Source organism: Pempheris klunzingeri, chromosome 2 (assembly GCF_042242105.1).
Source record: "Pempheris klunzingeri isolate RE-2024b chromosome 2, fPemKlu1.hap1, whole genome shotgun sequence".
Classification (NCBI taxonomy): domain Eukaryota; kingdom Metazoa; phylum Chordata; class Actinopteri; order Acropomatiformes; family Pempheridae; genus Pempheris; species Pempheris klunzingeri.
The window spans coordinates 7,319,013-7,341,839 of NC_092013.1; the positions used below are offsets into that span (position 1 = coordinate 7,319,013).

The 22,827-nt window shown below is 40.2% G+C and overlaps 1 protein-coding gene across 1 annotated transcript; it reads right to left on the reverse strand.

The window, feature by feature from the left end:
- Window positions 1-32: 32 nt before the first annotated feature.
- Window positions 33-20,238, reverse strand: LOC139219482 (V-set and transmembrane domain-containing protein 2-like protein). The gene is made up of 4 exons (XM_070851355.1): window positions 20,124-20,238; window positions 3,314-3,483; window positions 1,628-1,672; window positions 33-326 (listed from the first exon to the last, which is right to left on the reverse strand). The coding sequence occupies exons 1-4, from the start codon at window positions 20,236-20,238 to the stop codon at window positions 33-35; spliced, it is 624 nt and encodes a 207-aa protein (XP_070707456.1).
- Between the last annotated feature and the right edge of the window lie 2,589 nt (window positions 20,239-22,827).

Sequence of the window (22,827 nt, forward strand, 5' to 3'; positions counted from 1 at the left end):
GAACATGCAGACAGACAGGCAGACTGCCCGCTCTAAAGCACACAGCTCTCATTACAGTCAGTGGTGCTGCCAGCTGATCTCCTCTTCAGTTCCCTGCCCTCTGTCTGGTGGTGGGGCTGTGACCGGTGCTCATGCTCCTGCAGCCTGATGTCATCCGACCCCTGACTCCTCTCAGGCTCCACCTGGAGATAGGCGCGAACATGGTGGTGCTGCGCCACGGTGCCACTGAAGTCAATGACACGACACTCATACGTGCCCTCGTCTGACGGCTTGACGCTGGACAGACGGAGCTTGTGGGAGATGTTGCTGCCGGCCACTTTTACCACCTAATGTGGACGAAAGATGATGTATTTTTATTTAAAGCCATATGGAAGGTGAAGTAAAATATCTTCTATATCAGTCTAAACCAGGGGTATCCAAACTATGGCCCGCGGGCCAACTGCGGCCCGTGGTCCAATTTTCATTGGCCCGCAGGATATTCTAAAAATGTATTGTAATACGGCCCACACATGGAACTTGCGCTGGACTGTATTGTACTTATTAGTCTCACCGCTAGGTGGTGTAACTGTCTTGAACGAGGCAGCTTCTCTAAAAAAATGAGTAATCGAAGAAGAAATTTGCTACAGGTGACCCAAAATGGCAGAATTAAGGAAACGTAAGAGAACAAGTGAGTGTAGAAAGTTTCAGACGCGGTGTGCGATGAGAGCACAGCTAATAACTAATGACGATCACTTTTGCATTACGGAGGAGCTGCTTGATGTTAGCAGTCTAAAGAGCACCACGACGGGTGAGGATGTTTTTGAAGCTGTGCCAGGTGCAGTTGGCATGATGGGAGTTAAATGGGACAAGCTGTGTGGAGGGATGGATGGGGCTCCAGCTGGGACAGGCCAGCGCAAAGGAATCGCCTCTACGGTGTCCGCCGAGGGGCAAGAAAGTGGAGGTAAGGCTGTTAATTCGAGCACCAGGGCTCTAGCACAGACTATTTCAAGCTTCCCTCTCCGGTGCTGATGCTGGTGTTGTGGGGGGGGGCGCTGCTCTACCATTCTCATGTGCGCTGGCTAAGTCGTGGCTCTGTGCTGCAGCAGTTTTATTCCCTGAGATCAGAAATCGACCAGTTTTGAAGAGAGAAGGACCTTTTCATGAGGTCAGTGACCCTCTCTGGTTGGCATTTTTAGTGGATCTCACTGATCACCTGAACAAGACCAGCTTGTACCACAACTAATAAATGAAAGCCCACTAATGGAAAGGCTGTTTTTTTTCTTGAATCAATTCAGTTATCAAGCAGAATTTACCTACATTTGATTGATTTTGCCAACTTTAATCCACTAGAGGTGAGGCGATATACATCACCTCTAGTGGATTAAAGTTAGCAATATAGCTCACTTCTAGTGAGTGGCCCAGCCCTTTATATGTTTTTCTGTATGTTTCTATATGTGTTTCTGTAAAGTTTGGACACCCCTGGTCTAAACTAAACAATTCTGACCTTTATTGTCATAAAGAGTTACTGAAGCACTTGCAGAAGCTTAGATGTCTTTCATATTCATTATGATGAAATAAATTCAGTTAGTTTTCTTTGATACTGTCTTTGCTTTGTGCTGGATGACAGTTGATGCAAGATCACACTCACACTAATTTTGGTGGCATCGTTGGACGTCTCCTCTTGGGGTACAACCTGCACAGAAATATGGATGATGCATTAGCAACAGACGGCTGATCGAGGCTGCACCTTTCTAAAAGCGTCGCATGCTAAAAATATCTCTTACAACTGCAAAACATTACAGTGGACATATTTGATGCTTTCTGCAGCTTCTCTTAACAAAACTTCCCAGGATTGCTGATCTGTTGCCGCTATAATTTTCTCTGGTGGTTGAGCTTTATGTATGTTCATGTGCATGTGTATGCATGTGTTTATGCGCAGGTTTAAATGTGTGTGTATGAGCACACACTCCATAGCACCAAGCATGTAAGCCTCTAAGCAGGAGAGTGTGTGTGAATGTGTATGCAGAGGCACAGAGGTATTCTTTTGGGCATAGGTATGAATTATGCATGGAGCAGACAGAGATTTTGAAAATCTATTTCTTTCTCAGTGCCAATTATAGTGTCTAGAGGCACAACAGGGGAGCCTGAGTTCCCCCATGATGGGAGAGAGTCAACCTGTTCTCCCTGTGCTGGCAAATGCTAATCAGCAATTATCCCTTCGTTTCCATGCCAGAGGGTTTCTGCCGTGGCTAATATTGTATTTCCCTCAGCCTGATATACATTAAGCTTTAGGTTCAGTTTGAGCAGTTCTGTCCAAATAAATTTAACTGCAAAAACTGAGAAAGAGAAGCAGAAAATGGTCTTTGTAATTCTCCTTAACAAATAAAAACAAAGGTTTACCTTTAAGAAACACATATAGGTTGCAGAGTAAAATAAAAGCCCTCGCAGAAATCATGCATGAGAAAATAGTTCTGTCATAGATTATTTTATGCTGTGATTTGCTGCTTTCATGCACTAAGCATAAGCATCTCGATGCTAAAGGAAATCAGTTCCATTTTGTTTTCTATTGGCCTTTTAACTGGGATCCATATAAGACATTGTTGAGTAAGATTAAAAAATGTAATTTATTTGTCTTTGTTGCATTTTTTCCCTCTACTTGGTGCACTACTTTTTACTGAAGTTGTGTAAATACATTTTACCTGAAATTATGTAGATGGTGTTATTATGATATATACTTTTTATTCCATATGAATGTATTACTGGATGTCTTGCTATATTTGTGATGTATGACATAAAGAGGTGTCTTGTATGTAGACTGAAAGCATCTCAGTCATACAGTATCCTTCACTTACACAGTGGCTTCATCAACACCTTCCAAAGATGCAACATTTTTAATATAATTAAATTGTCACTGTTCTCGTTTGCTCTGGTCGAGTCTGTAATTCTACTGCCGACAGTAACCCTTTGGACTGACAAAGGCTGAACCTTTCAAACTTTTTACATCACAGTTATCTAACTAGTTCACTTATCTGCATGCTAGCTCTCCATGCACTCTAAATTAAAACAAGTTATTACTGGTTACTTTAAATAAATCAGCATCACGTCAATTTATAATCCTACTTTCTCTCTCTCCTCGCTCCCCTCCACACAAACATGTGGAAATATCTTTTTTAATCACATCTCAATTTCTGTTTTTAAGCTGAGTTAATTAGTTGAGCGTTCTATGTACTGCACCCCCTGGCAACTGCAGAGCTGCTCCCCGGGGAACAAATACACCTGTTGGGATTCACATAATAAAAACAGCAAGAAAAATTTGTTTTCCCTTGCGGCTTACATTGTTAGTGCTGTGATCAGGCTTGTTTTGCCAGTCTCTGTGGTCCTTGATGTACCACCACTGGATCTCCAGGGAGTAGGAGGGAGAGCCTGCCCCGCGGAAGGAGCAAGCCATCTCCACATCCTCACCGCTCTGTGTCGTAATGTCGTGTGGCACCTCTGTAAAGAGAGCTGCAACAGAAAAAATAAGTTGAGATAAAATGATAGGCTTAAGAAATAACCAAAACAGTCGCTGCATCACACTTTAGCAAGTCAAAATCTGTGACACACATGGAGAAGCCTGATAAATATAGCAATGAAAACTTTAGAGAGTCTTAATCTTTTCTAATTTCTCCAGAAACTGTAGGAGCAAACTGAGTAAGATTTTGTGTTTATTTCAAGAGAAGTTTAAAGGAAGCAGAATATAAACCGAGCTGAAAGAGCGTCAAGAACGTTAAATAATCCTTCTGTCGATGATACAGCAGCCCGAGCTGAACATTGTACCGATATACTAATTTGGAAGTGTCACAGTATTTCAATCTCACACACATAAGACCAACCACCCACACAGAGAACATCATTTTCTCTGGATTGGCTTCCAGTAATGGTCAATAATTCACCATAACAGCACACTTTCCATCACATATCTTCTGACTCAGCATGCAGTGTGAGTGTGTGGCAGGGACACACACTCACACTGGTAACATTCTAGTCTATAGATGCTCAAGCAAAATGGAGACATCAGCTAACATGAAATTAAACTTTGCTGTTTTGTACAATGATTATCTGCAGATACAGTCAATGCAATGCAATGAGGTGTAATCTCATCATAGTCAGTGTAATGTTGAGGAGGCAATATTCATACAGTATTGACCATTCTGATTATGATATAGTTAATATATTGTAACGGTTAATGCACATTAACCATCCAAGAAGATGCGCATTGATTAAATGTAAATGTGTAGCATGACACTGCATCCTCCTCATTTCACTTATTTGTCTCTTACATCCTCTCTCTGTCTCACTGATTATATTGATTTTTATATATAGCAAGAAATATTTCAGGAAAAACAATGCTGAACAAATCTTTTTTTTGTAGTGCTGTTGTGGGCATTTCTAAACATAAAAAAAGAAGACAAACGAGTAGCTATTGTGTAGCTAATGTATTATTTTCTGTTGATGTATTGCTTTCTTTGTGCCTTTGCTTCTTTTTACTCTTGTGTTGGTCTATTTTGTTGCTCTTGTAGTTGTTTGAATCATCAAATTTCCACATTTTTTTTCTTAGTCTACTATTTTTTTCACAAATGCTGAAACTTCGATATAATCTTTTCTGCATTTGAAGTTACTTAAATAGTATTTCTTCATTGTACCAATTGCATGTACAATTAACACAGAGCCCTCAGTGAACAAATACAACAAATCTGAAAAACTCTGGTCTCTGTGCAAAAATAGATATTTCTAACTTGATGTATGCAAACACTTGCAGTAGCATTGAGCTACTAATGACCATGTTACCGCGTTGTCAAATTCAACATTGTGATTTAAGGGACTTCTTACATTACTATGGACTTCACTCTTTTCCATAAACTGGCATTCAATTTTGTAGTCCACTTGGGCAACACTACATTGGCATTTTATCACCATATAAAGTCGATATGAGAAAAGTGTTAGCAAACAGTTGACGATTTGCACATTCAACAGACACGGTGCACCAGTAGCATTTATTAGGTGCCATGTTTGTGGCATTGTGAGTTTAAATGTTTTCTAAGGAAAATGTCAACTACTGTAACTGCAATATGTAAATGTTGTTCTACAGCATATCTCAGCATAATAAACGGAACCAAAAATATAGACACTGTTTCAGAAAGATGAAACTGCTCCACATCAAACCTCTGGGAGTAAATTAAGTTGTATTTATTCTGATGCTCTCTGCTCCAACTAAAGATCCCACAAACACATCAGTAATCTCCTAAAAGCTCCCACCAATTCACTTTTCTTAAAAATCTGTACAGGCACACATTGAAATATAAAAAAAAAACTGGAACAAAAATGTCATACATTATCTACTCACACTGGAGATTTGAAATATGACAACAGCCCCATCTTCCTACTTGAAGTGTGAAAAGAGAATAAGCCGTCTGTTCTATCAGTAGGTAATATTCTACTTCTCATCTACAGAATAATCCTCTTTCAGAGAAACCCTGCAAAAGACACACAGACTGAGGATATTTAGACCAGGTGAGCAAAGAGAAAAGTGAGTCACCATATCTGTAATTGACATTCACTCTGCCTTGTGAAAAGCGGATCCAGTGATGAGTAGGAGGATGTAAGGAAAAGGGCTGAGAATGGAGGAGCGGTGGAAAGGGCTTTGGTGCCGTTTGACTGACTGGGCCCTCAGGAGTCGTGCCCTTGATGCACCGCTGCTCGCGGCCATCCAGTGGCCTCATTTGTCAGGAGGAGACGTACTGTGGGGACGCAGCTGTACAGGGGCCAAGCAGGTTAGAGGAAGAGGGAAGAAAGAGAGAAAGGAAGGACAGGGGCAGAGGTGAACTGAGGCGAGTGTGCTGAGAAGAAAGAGATGAGAGAGATAGATGGAAAAATGAGGAAAAGTAAAATGCTGAGAGAGGAGCAGTAAAGCAGACTGACTGAATCCACACACTCACACAGTGATAAGAAGGAAATGTGACCTTTAGAAAGGATTGTTACTGAAGGAATAACATATGGAAAGATATGGAAAGGTGTGCAGCATATAGAAGTGCACTGAATCTCAATCACAATACCTGCAGACAGTAAGACAGCAGCTCACACACTGCAGCCTGGACGTTTATGGTCAGAGAACCTGGCATTTTACAATATTGTACAGCCTGTCTACCCAACTATGGGTCTCATTATGCAGTGTGTTATATAGCAACAACACATCAACAACACATTCATACTCCAAAATGTTCACTGCCAGCAATTTTTTTTTTTTCTTAATTTTTCAGAATGAACATACCTGGAAATATTCAATGTCACTTCGGTCAAGTTAATGTTGTTAGATCTGCTTAAAGCTGCATGTATATTGACATGTATAACACACGCTCTTTAGATCCTTGACAAGCTATCGAACAGCATTCAAATATTTGTGTACATTAATTCTTCAGCTGAGAGATAAACACCTGCGACCAAAAACAAAATGTCTCCATATTTAGGATTCAAATCCTTGAAAATGTTTCCCTCATTATCCGTGTAAGGTGGTGTAAGTTGTTGAGCATTCGTTTCTTTCCAGGCACCATAAAGGTCTATTATGTTCAGTATGAGCAGGCAGCTCTTGGTGGCAAAAACATAGCAGACTGTGGCCACTTGAGAATAACTCATTCTTATACTTCTCTGTCTAGTTCTCCTCTATCATGCAAATTCTCCTGTGATGGAAAGATCACAGGTGAAATCTAGTGAAGTCTACCTCTCCAGTCCTGTTCCATCTCCGTCTTACTGTATGAGTCCTTATTAAGATGCTGACAGATACAGGAGCAGACAACATTCTCTCTCCTTAGTGTGTGAAGCTCATGTTAGGAGGCGGCTCTCATGTGGATCAAAGAGCACTCAAATCTCAGACCTGTCAGCTAAGATCGAGTCATGAGAGGTGTGCTACACAAAACAAATGGCCTAAAGCTATACTGTTTAAAAAAACATGACCTGAGGCTATTGTATGTAATAACGCTAAACATAATGATCACAGTAATCGGTGGAAAAACTATTAAAAAAGAATAGGTTTTCACAGTGAACATAAACTCTACATTTGCTGATGAAGATGGCGTGATACTGTTAAAAACCTTAGGTTAACATATCCCAAAAATCAATATTGGCATCATAAATCCAGCGCCAGTGAGGCGATATTAGCTGTATATAAGTTTTATATAGATTATATATTAATTACACTGCTAATGACAACATGAAAGCGCACAGTTCTGCATTTTGCTTCAAAGGCTTAATAAAACACACAAAAGGTATTAATTTGAATTTTTGAATTGTGGTCCTGAAATTGCAAAATAACATTTAGCAGCAAAATCAAAACAGATGTCATTTGACAATCAACGCTGCAGTTCAGAGAGTTTAATTCTTAAGAAAACTTCTAGATATTTATCTTTTTGTGGAGAGATGAGGTATATAACTATTAGTTTAATCATCTGGGTGCACAAAGCAATACATATTTCACTGTGATGTGGAAATGCCACTACGTGTATTAAGTCAAAAATAATCAATTTACAGATACATTGTCATTTTAAACTGTCAAACGATCAGTACGTTCTAAGACCGCAATGAAAACAGATAAACAAAGGGACGGATAGATAATGAGACATTGAAGCAGACGAATGTTTTTCTGGGTAAGATTTTTTATTTCTGTGCAGCTCTGTGTAAAGCAAAAGGAGACAAAAACATTACACGCTTCTGCACAGATTTCTTTTGATTTTGTTGCACAGTGGGACGCATTCTCTGGAACAAGTTCCTGTAGCGCTAACTGTTCCTTCAATGTCATTGTAGACTGTAATCACAGCTGGCATAATGGCTCACTTTCATCTGATGATGCATGTCTTTACTGATGGCAGCAAAATATTTCAGGATAACAAAGCAACCCAATGTGAACTGAAAGGAACCAAGAAATTCAGAAATAGTATCCAAGGTAAAAGTTCTGAAGTTTATTATAAAGTTAAGGATCCAGAAACTAAACTGTGATGTAACCTAGGCCTGTGACATTTCAAAAACATGCCAGAGGACCTCACAGCAGCAGCTGTTTTATAAGCATCTACACCCTGCATATTGCCTTCTTAAGCAGCCAATTATCTTTTGAATTTTACACAGTAAGAATGAATCAATACTGGGAGCCAGAAACGATAAACACCTCTCAGTCAACTGATTGCCACAAATTCCTTTCATTCTGATCGGACAAAGACTGAATATTGAACAACATATCCTGAAAAGAGCAAGGCTGAGGTAAAATGATTTGTGTCTTGCAACACATTTTTTCAACACAGATTTTCTTCATAGTTTCAGGCCAAGGATTCTTCTTTCTATAGCAGTATTAACTTAATGTTGGAATAGACACTCTGTGACAGACTTTTAAAAGATGCTGCATGAGTAAAGAAAAAAATAATCTTTCACCTCAGTCATATTTTTATTATTTCTCACACTTTTTCTCTTCTTTTATAAGTGCTGTTATTCAAGGCTGGCACTTTTTCTCTCAGGTGCCTGATGAAGAGCACAGAGGGTATGGCAAAAACTTATCAAAATGTCTTATAATAATGTGTTTTGAACATATGGTGCCACAGCTGAAGCCTGGAATAGCAGAGAGCTTTACTGTGCATGAAATATATGAGCAAAACAACAGAGGGTGGCATTTCAATCATCTGAGTTTTCTTAGTATTCGATGCCGGGACTGGCACTTTTTTTGTCCTCAAGATACAGTATCAACAGCTAGCGGCGAAGTACAGACAGCAGCATCTGTCACTCTGAACAGGCTGTGTTCCCACAGACAAAAAGATGTTTGTGCAACACAATAAAAGACACAAAGGAGTGAGCACAAAAAAGGATAAAAAAAATAGATTACTGGATTAGTTTGCAAATAGAAAATGAATGGCTAAACAGTGATTGTCCATTATTGTTAGCAATCAGAGAAACCATAACCAAGTATGATGGGATTGTCAAGCTGTCCATTTCTCCATATGTTTAATGTGTTAATAGGGGTGTAGTAATAGTGATGTAATGTAAGGTGCAAACTGGCTTGCTAACTATTATAGCTCAACCAACACTGGATTTTCGATGTTGATACTGACAAGAATGTATCAGCTAATAGGTCTTTCTTTGAACATAAACACATAACAACTATCATGATACATATCCTTTAGTTACACTGATGCTTACATATCTGCAATAAGCTAAAGGATCGAAGTTTTCTCAATAAGCTGGTCCTCAATGCTATTGCATCAGTGTAGGCTAATCTTAGTGGCTCTATTGGATTTGGTTCAGCCTTAGTCCTTTAACACAACATATGTAGCCATCAAGAGCACATTAAAAACGCCTTTTTTACAATATTCTCATTTTAAAATGAATCAGCTGGAGAGTGTTTTTCACCAACTACAGTCTTGCTAGCTACAGCTGATAAAATCTGCTAATGACAGCCGTCATTCAGTCCAGATAAAATAATGATGATGTTTGCTGGCTTGAGAAGCCTGCTTTTGTCTACTTCCATCAGAAATCAAAGATTGATTGTTGCCACCTTTAACATTGTAAATTGCCCTGCTGTACCAAAAAGTTAGCAGTAACTAAGGGCAGCAGGGCACAATGTCAGTTTATTGCTATGTTCAAGCAATACAGTTTTGGCTGTTGCTTATATTTCACCTGTTCTAATAGTAGTTCATATACGTAACAACTGACTTATTAAAGTCAGTAAAATGGATCTCCGTAAAACCCTTGATTTTTCAATATAATACATTTATTTAGGCCCACAACCAAAATAGAGTATAAAGGAGGACTGGTGAAGAATTAATGAAGCTAGCTGAGTCTCCACATCCATTTGAAACCACAGTGTGTGAAGTCAAAGTCAAGTCAAGGGGAGAGCTGCGCGGGGAGTCCTTAAATACACTCGGGAGTGCAGAGCTACAGTAGGAAAGGCTTATAGCTGCAAGGTAATTCCTGCACTTTCCCATTTCCCCAGCCAGCCAATAAGACCCCGATTCTGCCAACTCAAGATTTTTCTCAATTTTCCACCTCTTTCTTTCTCGTTTAAATCCTTTCTTAGCCCTTTCCCTCTCCTGCTGTCTCTCTCACTAGCTCAGTAACATCTCCCACAAATCTCCACCGCTTGTTGAGAACACACTACACTTTTACTCTTCTCCTTCCCTTTTCTATTGCCCTTTCATTCTTATTTCCTACCTATTAGAGGCTCCTGCTTCCCCTTTTATTTCCCCACTCATGCCTCTTCTGTAGTCTCACCTTCCCCCCTCCTTTAATTCAGTTCCCCTCCATACATTCTCCTCATCTCTGTGCCTCTCTCGCTGAGTGGGCAGTCTGTGTCTGTCGGCACTCTGGTGTCTGGCATAAAGAGATGCTTCCAAGTCTCAGAGTGCCTCACCACATCTCCTGGAGCCTTGCCCAGTGGCTCTGGCAGGTGTTCAGCATCCTGGGAGACTTACCCTGTGTGTGTCTCTCCCTGTGTGTGGCTTGTTGTCAGTATGCATTATAAATGTAGCTGTGTAACTAATGTGTGTAATGTGTGTTACATTCTCCTGTCACGAATGAACCGCTATGGTGCTGATGAGTGTTTCTGTTCAATGGTTTATGCAAGAGATAATACACAGGATGAGCACTATACATGGAATTTATAGACCAGGTGAAGGCGGAGAATGCCATGTGAGGCAGAAAAGAGCCTCTCCAACGACCATTTTGCAACATTCAGTGCTCTAACACACACACACACACACATAGATTCACCTCCACTAACCACACAAGTTCAGCTCAAGAAATTACAGCAATTCAGAGTAAGAACTTCTTCACCAGATGGAGGACAGAAAATTGCTGTTAACGCTCTTTGAATCCATCACATAATTAACTTTGTTCCATGATTTGTTTCCAGTGAAGGGCATACAGCCAATAAAAAGCAACATGCAGATACAGAAAAAGACACAGAAGAGAGAGATTAAGAGACATTTATAAGAGATGTTACAGTGCAAATAATACATCTGTAGTGTGCTGCACTCCAATATTCAATATTCATATCAGTGGTCTACTGATTTTTAGGGGTTGTGTAACTGATAATTCACTCTCTAAAACATTAGTATTTTATAAGGCAGACACTGACTTCATTAAGATATCCCTTTAAAATAGATTTTTCTTTTTGAGAATTTTATGAAAAATGATGTGTGTATGTGTGTATTCAACATAAAAAGTAGTTCAAGTGAAAATCAAATAAAAATACAGAGAATCAGATTTCACACTCAGTTGTAGTTAAACTATTTTTATCTTTTCACTCTTTCACTCTTTTCTGAGCTGCAAGAGAACCTCCTTTATAGTAAACTTTATAGTAAACTTCAGTTATCAGCATCCTCTAACAAAAGGGAACATTACCTTTGGAAGAGCAGGGTCATAAAACCCAGATGAGGAACAATTTTATAATATAACTTTGGTATTTTTTAAAAATAGGCCCTCTTTCTACATACATTTTGTGATCAGAATGACAGGTGGGTAAGAAAACCTTTAGAAATGGTCCAGTGGATATCTTCTGCCAGCAGCCGTGAATGGGCTACAATGTTTGTAACATAATCCTTTGTGGCAAGCCAAATCATCCACGTACATCCACTAAAATGCTTGTTTTTGCTACTGACAGGCTCAGATTGTAAGTGTCTGACAACATTCTGAAATCCTTGCAGAGACAGACCTTTCATATCTTTTTTTGTTTGACCAGAAACAGCTGCCATATTTCCCTCTCCAAATCCTCCAGACTCCATTGACAAAAACAGCAATTTTACCACGCAGAAAGTGTTAGTCTTTGTTACACAAATATTGTGTGGGATCCAAACTAGTCCTTTAACACACCAAAGCTGCACTGTCTACAGAGATCTGGAAGTGAGTCAAATTTACCATGAATAAAGAGAAAACAAGGTGACTGAATGAAATTTCCCTTCCTTCTTATCTAAACCAAGTCAGTCAAAAGACCGAGACACTGTGATGTGAGAGAGTATGCTGAAACTGTGTGTCTTACTTTGTAATTGAAACTTACTTATATTTACCATATAGTTAAGTCAAAACTCATCAGCAGCAAACTGGATAACATCCTTCTAAACTCACGCAGAACAACCAGTTTCGCCAAAAACTTTCAAATTAAGTGCACCTTACTCAGAACAGGAACCACCTCAACCACACACCAAACCACCACCTGCAATCGTGTCTACCTGTTCCATCTAAACTGTTCTGTAAAACTCAGCTTCACTCATTGTGGTGTAAATGAGAAATGTGATACCTGTAGTTCACGAGATGCACCTGTGAGCTGAGTTTGAAAATATGTGTTTGAACGGGTGACAAAAAAAGCAGTTTAAATTAATTAGTTTCTAATTAAAATTTTGTAACGCTATAACAGCGTATGATCTTACTGTCACACAATTCCACTGAAAGTTATGTTAAATAAAAGTTAAAAGCTAAATAATACAGAATTGTTGCCCAGCCCTCATCTGCTTATTGAAGGATCCCTAATAATGTGGTGCAAAGTACAAAATGTATTCATGTCCCAGATGATGTGACAGCCACGCTCTAGAGCTCTATGCATGGTGTACATCCCAAATCATTAGCGCCACCAAATCATGCTGAGCCCAAACAAACGCAGCACCCTCCTGCCTCTCCTGTCCTTCCTCTTCTTCCTCCCCCTCTTGGCTTTATCGATCTGACAGTTGTCAAATTACCTTTCGGTTTGTTATGCAGGTGCCCTCTTCAACCTGCCGGTGAAACACGACTTGTTGACAAACAGACTGTCTCCTGGTGAGTGCTGTGCTGACGTCAGGCCCCGGCAAGCCTGCTCAGCAGACGTCCGTCTGTTTCCCGACTTTAATCACAGTAGCGTCACCAGAAATCAATCCCACAACCTTGGTAGAATGCTAAATCAACACAAAAGCCGACTCCACTGGTGAAAGAGAGTAAAAACGTACTTCTGATGTGACTATTGACTTACAGGGAAATCTCAAGCGCACTGTATTGTTTCATTTATAATGCTGTATAGCTGGCGAAGAAAGAGTTTGCTTGACTTGGCCTTTTCTAAGTATAGATTTTCATAAAGGCAGTGCTGTCAGAGCCGTCTTCTAGTAGAGGCATGGGACCCATGTTTGAAGATGCAAGTACAGTATGTGAATTTTTCAAAATGCTCCTCCTTTGCATTTTTCTTACTGTATTGCTTAGAGAGAAATGAGGCCATAGGAACACAGAGGCGGCTGCTTGCTATCCACCAAAGACTCGTTAAAAATGAAAAGGGGAAAAAATTGTGAAATAATGACAGAAAGCAATGCAGTGGAGGACATAAACACAGTATATATATACAAATGCATGGACACTGCTCGAGCCCAAAAGGGACCACTCTTAAATGTTGTCTTCAGGTTCCAGGCAAAATGAGAGGGATAAATCCAGCTTGAGTGCCAGTGTGAGGTCAATCCATCGATCCTCTCTCTCCCTTTCTCTGTCTCTCTCTCCCTCCCTGCTATGGAGGGAACTTGAGCTGTTTGAGGATGACTAAATTACAGAGGGCTTATTAGCATGGACGAAAAGCAAGTGTGACAGCCATATCTTTGCTTGTCCATGCGCGTGTGCTTGTGTGTGAGCGAGAGAGAGAGGCTCGCAGGGTAAGCTCGTCACCAACCCAGTAAGCTTCTGTCCTTCTTTGTCAAACCATTAAAAGACAAGGCTTATGCTATTCTATATTTTTCTCGTTGTCGACATTTCACTTGAAAAGACCAAAACCAACAATGTGTTAGCCTGCCTCTCAACACTTTCCTCAAGTCTTCCTGCTGGAGATGCGAAGCTTAACTAACAGATCAGAAATATATACAATACTAAGTCATTTTTTAAAACAGCTGGGCATTGCAGTTTTCATTTAGTGTTATTCAAACAGGAGTAAATAGTGCATCTAATGGGGTTTGTACACATTTCGTGTGCTAGTTCATTATAGACATCACCGGAAATGTTATTTGAGCGTGACTTAAAACAAACTTCAATGCTCGTGTTCATATTAATGAAATGTTGCTTCTATTTGATGACTTTAAAACGCAACTGCCATACAGTACAGTGATCTTGTCACTCAAGCAAGACAGTACAAATGAACAGAACATGGTTAATTAATTTTACCTGACAAAATGTACTTCAATGCTGAGAAAAAAAAACCCCACACAAGACAGGGGAAAAAAAAACATGGGCAATGCTGTAAGAATTAACTGTGGGAGCTAGCGTGGCAAACAGACTAACAACAGCGTACCACTGATCGAAAATCATCCCCTCTAATAAAGAATGGGCATTGTAGTAAATAATGTGATCTCTTTATTCTTTTGGATGCTTCTGTTATTGTAGGAGAAAATACAAATCATGGAGGAATGTATTTAACACTAGCATGAAATCAGAGAATTTGAGAAATATTGCCGCATACCTTACAGCCATGGAAAAGTGGTGTAAGAATTAAACAAAGAGAGGCATTTGGAATGAAGCCCTGGTCGCTGAAATAGTCCTTCTCTTGGTAAAGTGCAAACATTTTTCACCTGAAAATTGCCACCTCGCGGGGACAGCTAGTAAAATCAGGGTCATTAACTCAATGCTTGCATTTGAGTCACATCCGTGGGGCACTGAAGAGAAGAAATGATTCATTGAGGAGAAAGACATCAGACACAGTAAATACAAAGACATAAAAATCCAGCTTAACGTTCTAACTTCCACCAAGGTGAATGTAAATAGCCCGTGAACAGAATCCCTGTGGGATGGTATTTCACTAACTTGATGAATGGCTTTAATAATCAAGGAAGCCCCAAGGGAACAGTGGATGAAACAACAAGAAGCTCCTGTAATAAAGATACCTGCTGCAGATGTTTGTCTAGATCTTAAAGAGCTTTAATCCTGCATGTAGATAACCAGCTAGAGGATGAAGTTTTGTTTGGTTAAAGAATATGTGAAAAACCTTCAGGGGATACAGCTCTTTGTGCTGGTGTAGAGGCTATACTATTTACCCATTACCATAAAAATTATATTAATTATCAACCAGATTAAGTCAATAAGTAATCTTGTTAATAACAGGATTTTGCTGAACCATTTGCAAAGATCAGTCCAATACAAGCACACGCACTGCACAAGTGACAACCTATAACCGTATGTGGAAAAAAACTCAACATTGGTAAACAAAATATGTTGTCTGGGAATTTGCCAGAAAGTCAATAATGCTATATGTGGTTCAGAATCAGCAGTGGGGCAAACAGACAAGAGTCTCCTCTGGGAAATAATCGCTTGCTGCGAGACCTTCAGCCTCCATTCAAGGTGGAAGGTAAAATAATGAAATAAGAACAGAGCCGGTAATCAAGGAAGCAGCTGTCTGCCTGTTGCCGCCGATACTAAAGGCCTGCAGAGTGAATTTTTCATAGCCCTTGGGACACAAGACTCAGAGGCTATTTCTGCGTTTCCTCCCAGTGTGTGGCAACACGATCTAGCAATATGTTGTTGACAACACATACTGGGGCTCTGAGCAATTTTTGAGAATGCACATGGTACTCCATCTGGATTCCCAAGGGGCACAACATTATGTTCTGTTTGAGTATGTTGCCCTTGAGAACCTTTAAGTGATGTTTTCATGAGACGGGACAGTTGACTGCAGCGGCGACCAAGCTGCTAGGAGCACTCTGCCAGACGTGATGGGTCCAATCTGAAGCAATCCACAAGATGAACTGGACGCTGAATTAAAGCTGAGGCAGTTTCACCTCTGTTGCATTGTAAATTGAAGCAGGATTGTAATAGAATAAAAAATAATAACATAAATATAAAACCAGATTTTGTGAGCTTATACAACCAGGATGTATTTACATATACAATATATTCTCCATCCTCTGGATTGCCATTCTTCTATGACCAACAAACACCACGCTATCTTTTTCTCACTAGTGGTTCAGAACAATTTTAAAGAGATGATTCTGCTGTGGGGCTTTATGGTCGTGCGGTGGTTTGCTCTGCTGCCTCACAGCAAGAAAAGTTCCAGGTTCGAACCCGTCGGCCGACTGGAGCCTTTCTGTGTGGAGTTTGCATGTTTTCCCCAGTGCTTGCAGGGGTTCTCTGCAGGTACTCCGACTTCCTCCCAGAGTCCTAAGACATGCAGGTTAGGTTAACTGGTCACTCTAAATTGCCCATGTGAATGTGAGCTGTCTCTGTGTGTTAGCCCTGTGATTGACTAGTGACCAGTGCAGGGAATACTCCGCCTCTCGCTCAGTGTCAGCTGGGATTTGCTTCAGATTCTGCTGATACTAAAGCCGAATCATAAATTCATCATATGAAAATTAATATTTTACTTTTAAGCTATAAAGCCAACCAGTCCCAGCTTGTGAAATGGAAATATTTGCAATATTTGAGTTTTGAACTGCTCACAAAATGAGAAAATGTGATGGGTCTTATAAAACATTTTATTGACCAACGATTAAGCAATTATTGGAGAATATAATCTCTGGTCGAAAATAGTTGCAGCACCTGTGAGGCTGTTTTTATTAAATAGCAGAAGGTGTTTTGCCTGTAATCATAATTGGATGAAGCAAAAGTTGTCATTTAAGGGTAGAGTTCATCAATATTGCTTAAGTCTGGATACCCAATTTTATCACAATGTTCAAAAGACTTACAAAACAATGACAAAAATTCAGAAAATGTCACTTCATTATTATTTCACAGACGGATCAGTGGAATATATGAATAATGTCTCAACCAATGGCCATGACAGGCAGACCTACTTCACACCAGAGATTACTGCGTGACCACTTGCAACACATGGAAATTTGCTCACTCGTCTTCAGTATTCTCTAGAGGGAAACATTGTTTAAACCACCCTTTCACTCTCCCGCTCTCTCCTACCGAGCCTCCACCAGCACCCTCCGCTGTGACAGCATGACTGTACAATCTGTTGGCCCCCCCTCGCACAGTCAGAGCTCCATTAAATTGAAAGCCAATGCAAACTGTCTGGGCTGGCCATCCTCATTAAGAGGACACCAAGCAGAGGAATGGCAGAGGATCTCCGACACTTTGGAAGCCTAATGAATTGGTACACGCCTCCACACTGTGAGAGTGGTACGCTCACAATGGATAACAGGATGAACGCTGCCAAAGACCACTAACATTTTCATGTCTTGCACTGGAGAACCGATGATGAATTTGTGGCATCGTCAATACAAAAACTCACACAGGATGACACAGGCACAAACAACACTCACTCTCACCCCTCTGTCAACACTGGTGAGACTTGGCGGGTGAGTCATACTGTAACACATGTGGCCCTCAGTGAGGTGAAGCTGCCGACCCATGTAACCTGTTCGTTTGTCTTCACACAGCACATATTATTTCGTGTTGCATGCGATTCAATCTACACTTGAGCTGAAGTGGAAACTGGGGTGCAGGGTCTGACCGGTCCTCAGCCAGATGCACTTATCTGAAACAAATGAGTCAGGGCTGAATCTAACAAGCACGCTCCAGAACAGTGCATCCAGCCTCTCTGCTCTCTACATGACGGCTCAGCTCCCCTCTACTTGGGCAATTTATCAAAGAGCCAAACTGAAAAAAAAAAAAAAAAAAAAAGAAAAATTCCTGAGGATTACTTAACCACAAAGGATTCCACGACTCTCTTTTCTGGTGCTGCAGTTGCTGTTGCTTAAAAGCAAAACTAGAGGGCTTTTATTTTGTTTTCTGGATTAAGTTTTAAAAAAACTTGAACAGGTCTTTTTCTATTCTTGTCAAGACTTCGCACACCCTGAGGCATTTCTTCTTTATAGCCAAATCTGAGACACGGTGTGGGAAAGAGAACGCAATGATTATAGCCATTTTTAATTAACTCCCTTTGGGAGAAATGCTACTAATTGATTTTCTAACCTGTCCAAGACAGTCAATCCATTTGGAACCGCTGCACGTCACATTCATTTATAGTGATCGAGCTAAAGCTAACTTGAAGAGCAGAGAGGTACTCGAGGGACAACTGGTGAGACACTGTGATGAAGTGGTTACCACACAATTTAATTAGATAACAGTAAATCTATGTCTGGAGCTGCTGTAGAAAGCTAAGATTGCTAATAAGTTGAAATGCCAATTATGTTCAAAAGACATTGATAAAAATAGCAGATTTCACTGCAAAAGCAGGTGCTCTACATCTGATAAAGATAGTTTTGGCTGAAAAGTAATATAATTAAGTCTGCTGTCTGAGCTATGCAAAAACGTATTGGACGATGCCGTCACCAACAGCATAAAGCTGTGGACTCTCAGGTAAAAAACAACAGATTTCGAGTGACATTTACACTGTGGTTTCAACAAAATCTTAGCAACATAATTATTAATTAAAAAAACATGATTACCTTAAGTGAAAGAAAATACTCTCTTACAGTTTCACTGATTTTTTTTTTGTTTCATCAACGCTGAATGACTCACTGACTGGCTGATCAGAAAAATAAAAGGCAATCGGTCACCAATACACCTGCCAAATCGTGGCAAACAAATCTGAGTCACTAAAAACACATGTGCAGTAGTACATGTTCAAGTGAGTACAGAGCAATTATAAACTCACCCTCTGACTTTTGTTCCAGCGAGAAGCGCCCAGCTGTGAATATAAAATATGGTGCCACGGTACAATAACAAGGCATCCCTAGCCTTCACCCACCTCAATAACCCCCCCTCTCCTTTAGGTGCTGCAATTTGTCTGAAGGAAGAACACTGAAGGCTCGTACCATTGCCTTTGATTGTTTGTAACATTCACATTGGCTTGCATTTTCTTGCAAGTTTCCTTTTCACATCTATCAGCCTAAACCTGCAGCCAAACGCGGGCTTTGTGCTTCTTACCATAAATTAATCTGGTCACACTTTGTTCATTTGGACACTGTTGATTTTGTGTGGATTTATAGAACACTTCAACCCTCAAAGAACTGATTTCAACCACTATTTGTTTTTACTGTCAAACACATTATTTTATTTAAATATAGCACTGCTCCTAATGAAGCATAATTTCACATGCAGGGTCCAGCTGTTTTGCATAGCAGACAGCATTTCCTGATGCATGCAGCCTTGTGGTCTACGGCACATAAGCTACCATATTGCACGTTCTGTGTTGCATTTCATCACACTTGCTCATTCTTCAGGACTCCTGCCTGTCTGTCGTTACTGTAAACCATGAATTCACAGCATTTATCTGCCCTGTTATTAGGTTATTAGGATCGTGGGAGTTTGAGGCCAGAGGTGAATGTTTGCTGTTGAGGGTTAAGTCTGCCAAAACTCTCAAATACATAAATGAAGTGGCTCAGTGACCCAGAGGTCTGGCTTTAAGGTGTGAGCAGTAGGCTGTACAAAGCACGGGGAAGACGTTGGGTCAGTTTTATCTATTGTAGTCAAAAGATTCACTTTCTTTGTACATTGTGCATACAAGAGCCAGGATACCAGTGTAGCTAGCACAAAGCCTGGAAACCTGGAAAACCTGACACAAAGAAACCTGGAAAACTAGTTATTGTAGCCTGGGTTAGGCCTATATTTTCTGTGTCACTATTTCCAGGGGAACCTGCTCACTTTGCACTTTGTGAGTATATTTAGTCCACGGTTATGTTAACATTTATCACAGTGTTACATTTATTTATTTATTTCAAGGATTTTCTACAAAAATGATTAAACACACAGCAATCTAAAGGAGATTTTGGTCAGGCGCTACTGATTTAACAGGTTTAAAAAGCCCTTTATGCTGTTGACATTGTCAAACAAAGTAGACTAAACTAATTGTCAAACAGTCTGAATGCGTCTTATGCAGCCTATAGCTTTTAATAACTTATTAAAAGTGATCTGATCATTTTCAGCTAAATCAGCATGCTTCACCAACTTGCACTGAAATCAGCCAACACTTTCATGTGGACGCATTAAAACGTGATAAAAGTGGCTTAAGCTGCTGAGAATGCAAAAATGGTCGACATCTATCTTCATAACCAGAACAAACTTTGAAAATAAAAGAAAGAAAATCACACACCTGAGAGACACAGACCCCACCCAGTCACTCATCCTCCAGAGTGGTTATGTTTAATAGGAGCCTCAGTCAAGCTGCAACCAGCAAACACAACATTAAAACAACTTACCATTTCCAGAGATGTAATTATCCACCTCTCCGTGCCCGACGTTGAGAGCCGCGTTAAGTTGAATGTAAAGTCCAACGTACTGTAAAATCCCTATTATCACTCCAAAGGCTCCCATTGCTTCAGCGGGTATTTCAAGCACTTGTATGAAATTGTCACATTAGGCGGAGGGCTTTGATAAAATATCCCCACCGGCGCTGAGCAGCCCTCACAGACATAAAGCTGGAGCTGGAGGGGGGAGAGACGCTGCTGCTGCTGCTGATGATGATGATGATGCTGATGCTGCTCTCCGCTCTGCGGGGGGAGGTGATGCGGCCGGCGGAGGCGGAGGGAGAGGCAGCGTGGAGACAGGTGCGGCGGCTCACACTGAGAGTCAATTAGGCGGAAGGATCTCACGGAGATGTTAGTGTAGGTTCAAGTTTAATTTCTGCGCTGTATTTGAATCCTGTTCAACCACTCCAGAGTCTCCTCAGTTATATCTAAGTTAAAGCCCCAGAGACAGATATATATTGTAGATGAATTTTTTTTATATGACATTTTTCTGTAAATAGGTGGACCTATTTTGTTTAAAAGGTACTTAGGGGCTGACTATTAACCTACTATGTACAATGGATTTAGATCCATTAGTAGGTGATTATGCTAATGTTCCAACCATAGATCAGTGGGTTTCATATGTTTTAAATACAGTATTTATACACTTGTTGCTTGTACTTTATGGTCAAGACCCAAAAAACGCACATTTTTACAACAGGACAATATTGTTAAAATTTAAAGTTATAGGAGCGAGCCTAGTCCGTTTCTTGGAGGGAGTTAAATGAGAAGATTGATGCCATGCTCGTGTTCCATACGTTAAAGGTCCCATTTTATGCAAAATGCACTTTTTGATGTCTTTTCAACATAAATATGTGTTGCCAGTGTGCCTAACGACAAGAAAAGACCACCTTCTCTATTATTGTCCTGCTCCTTTTTTCAATGAATGTGTGTGAAAACACACGGTTTAGATTTGGCTCCCCTTGTGATGTCATATGGGGGATACTGAAGATGGTGAGCGCAAAACTCACAGATTGTCCTGTTCTTTGAAAAACGGAGCGTTCAGAAAGAGCAGCAGCCACGTCTGATATAACAAATAATGCATTTTCTGAACATTAAACCTCGTAAGCCTATTCTAGTTGGATCTCTAAATACAATTTTGAACTTGAGAAAGAGCATAATATGGGACCTTTAAATGTGACGTTTGCTTATTCAGGCTGAAAGCAGGGAGAAACAAGTAGCTGGGCTCTGTGCGAAGGTAATAAAATCTGCATACCAGCACCTCTAAAGCTCACCAATTAACATTTTACATGTGGTTTGTTGATTCGTACAAAAACAAAGTGTAAAAATATCATGTTGTAGTTTCATGAGGGCTGATGTATCTTACTATTTTTTGGCCAGGTGCAGTTTCCAGGCAACCAGGAGAGACTCTAGGAAGTCTGACACATAACCTGCCATAAAACACAGAATTGATATTTTTACACTTTTATTTTTGTACAAACATCTTTTAATTAATGAGCTGAAGTGGTGCTGCTGGCCTTTGAACAGACCCAGGTTAGCCGTTTCTCCATGTTCCAAGGTTTTATGCTGAGGTAAGCTAACCGCCTGCTATAGTACCAGCTCTTATTATAGCACAAATGTGAAGGTGGTATCAATCCTCTCATCTAAGTCTTTAGCAAGAAACCAAATAAGCGTCAGTTACAGTGAAATCCAGAAAAAGAACATTGAGAGATGTTGTTACAGTGTAATACAGAAACATCTGTTGTGTTAGACCAAATCTGCAATGTCAGTGTCTATAAACTGTCTCTCACTGTAATTAAGCAGCTGGATTGTTAACCTGGATGTGAGTATTATGGGGCCTCTCATATTGGCATGCAGAGGGTTTGCAACCTCTTAATGGTCACAGAGATGGAAATGAGTCCTTGCCTTTTAATGGTCATTTGTGCGTGGGCTTATAGAATTGGTGGTGCATTTGGGTACAGCAGAGTATAAAACAGGTGTGGTGCAGTTTAGATGAAGTGATGCCACAGTGTTCAAAAAATAAAAACCTGATCATATCAGTATTTCTGAGTATTTTCTGTGTAGGTATTTTTGGTTTCACCTTCACGCGATACAGAGGTTGGGTGACGTGTTTAGCTGTCTACGGCTGACAGTGAAACACAGTCCGAGCTCAATGAAAAGACAAGTGGTCTTTAGCCTGTGCTCCTCTTTTTCCTGTTTGACAGCCAGAAGATTCTCGTTATAGCTGCACATGAGACAGTGGTCTCATTTGGAGAGACATGGAGACAAGGAGACTGGTCTCTGCTGTCACCTTGTCTCTCTGGTATCCTGTAAAGAAACACATGCATTCACATACAGCACAAATAGCATCTCTGTAGCTATTATGCACCATGACTCAAACTGCATTAAAATAACTTGCAAAACTAAGATCCTGGCAGACTTTCCATCTGATGTAAAAAAAAAAAAGAAAAAAACACAGAAAGACAATTCTGTCATTTTCTTTTTGCTGACAAACAATGCACAATACACAGTAAGAAGATAATGATAATATATTCTATATCTCTAGGTTTGCTAAGAGAGGTATAATCCCCTCACATTTGCTATGGTGCCTGCATACGCGTTTGTTTTTGCTTGAGTGTGTAATTAATTATTATCAAAGGGAAGAGAGTCATTTATC

Excerpts from the sequence above, each read along its gene's own strand:
- LOC139219482 (XM_070851355.1), bottom strand. The coding sequence starts at position 20,238 with ATGGGAGCCTTTGGAGTGATAATAGGGATTTTACAGTACGTTGGACTT. Across the intron at positions 3,484-20,123 it reads TAATTACATCTCTGGAAATG|CTCTCTTTACAGAGGTGCCA; the intron begins GTAAGTTGTTTT and ends TTTCTGTTGCAG. Across the intron at positions 1,673-3,313 it reads CTGATCACAGCACTAACAAT|GTTGTACCCCAAGAGGAGAC; the intron begins GTAAGCCGCAAG and ends ATTTCTGTGCAG.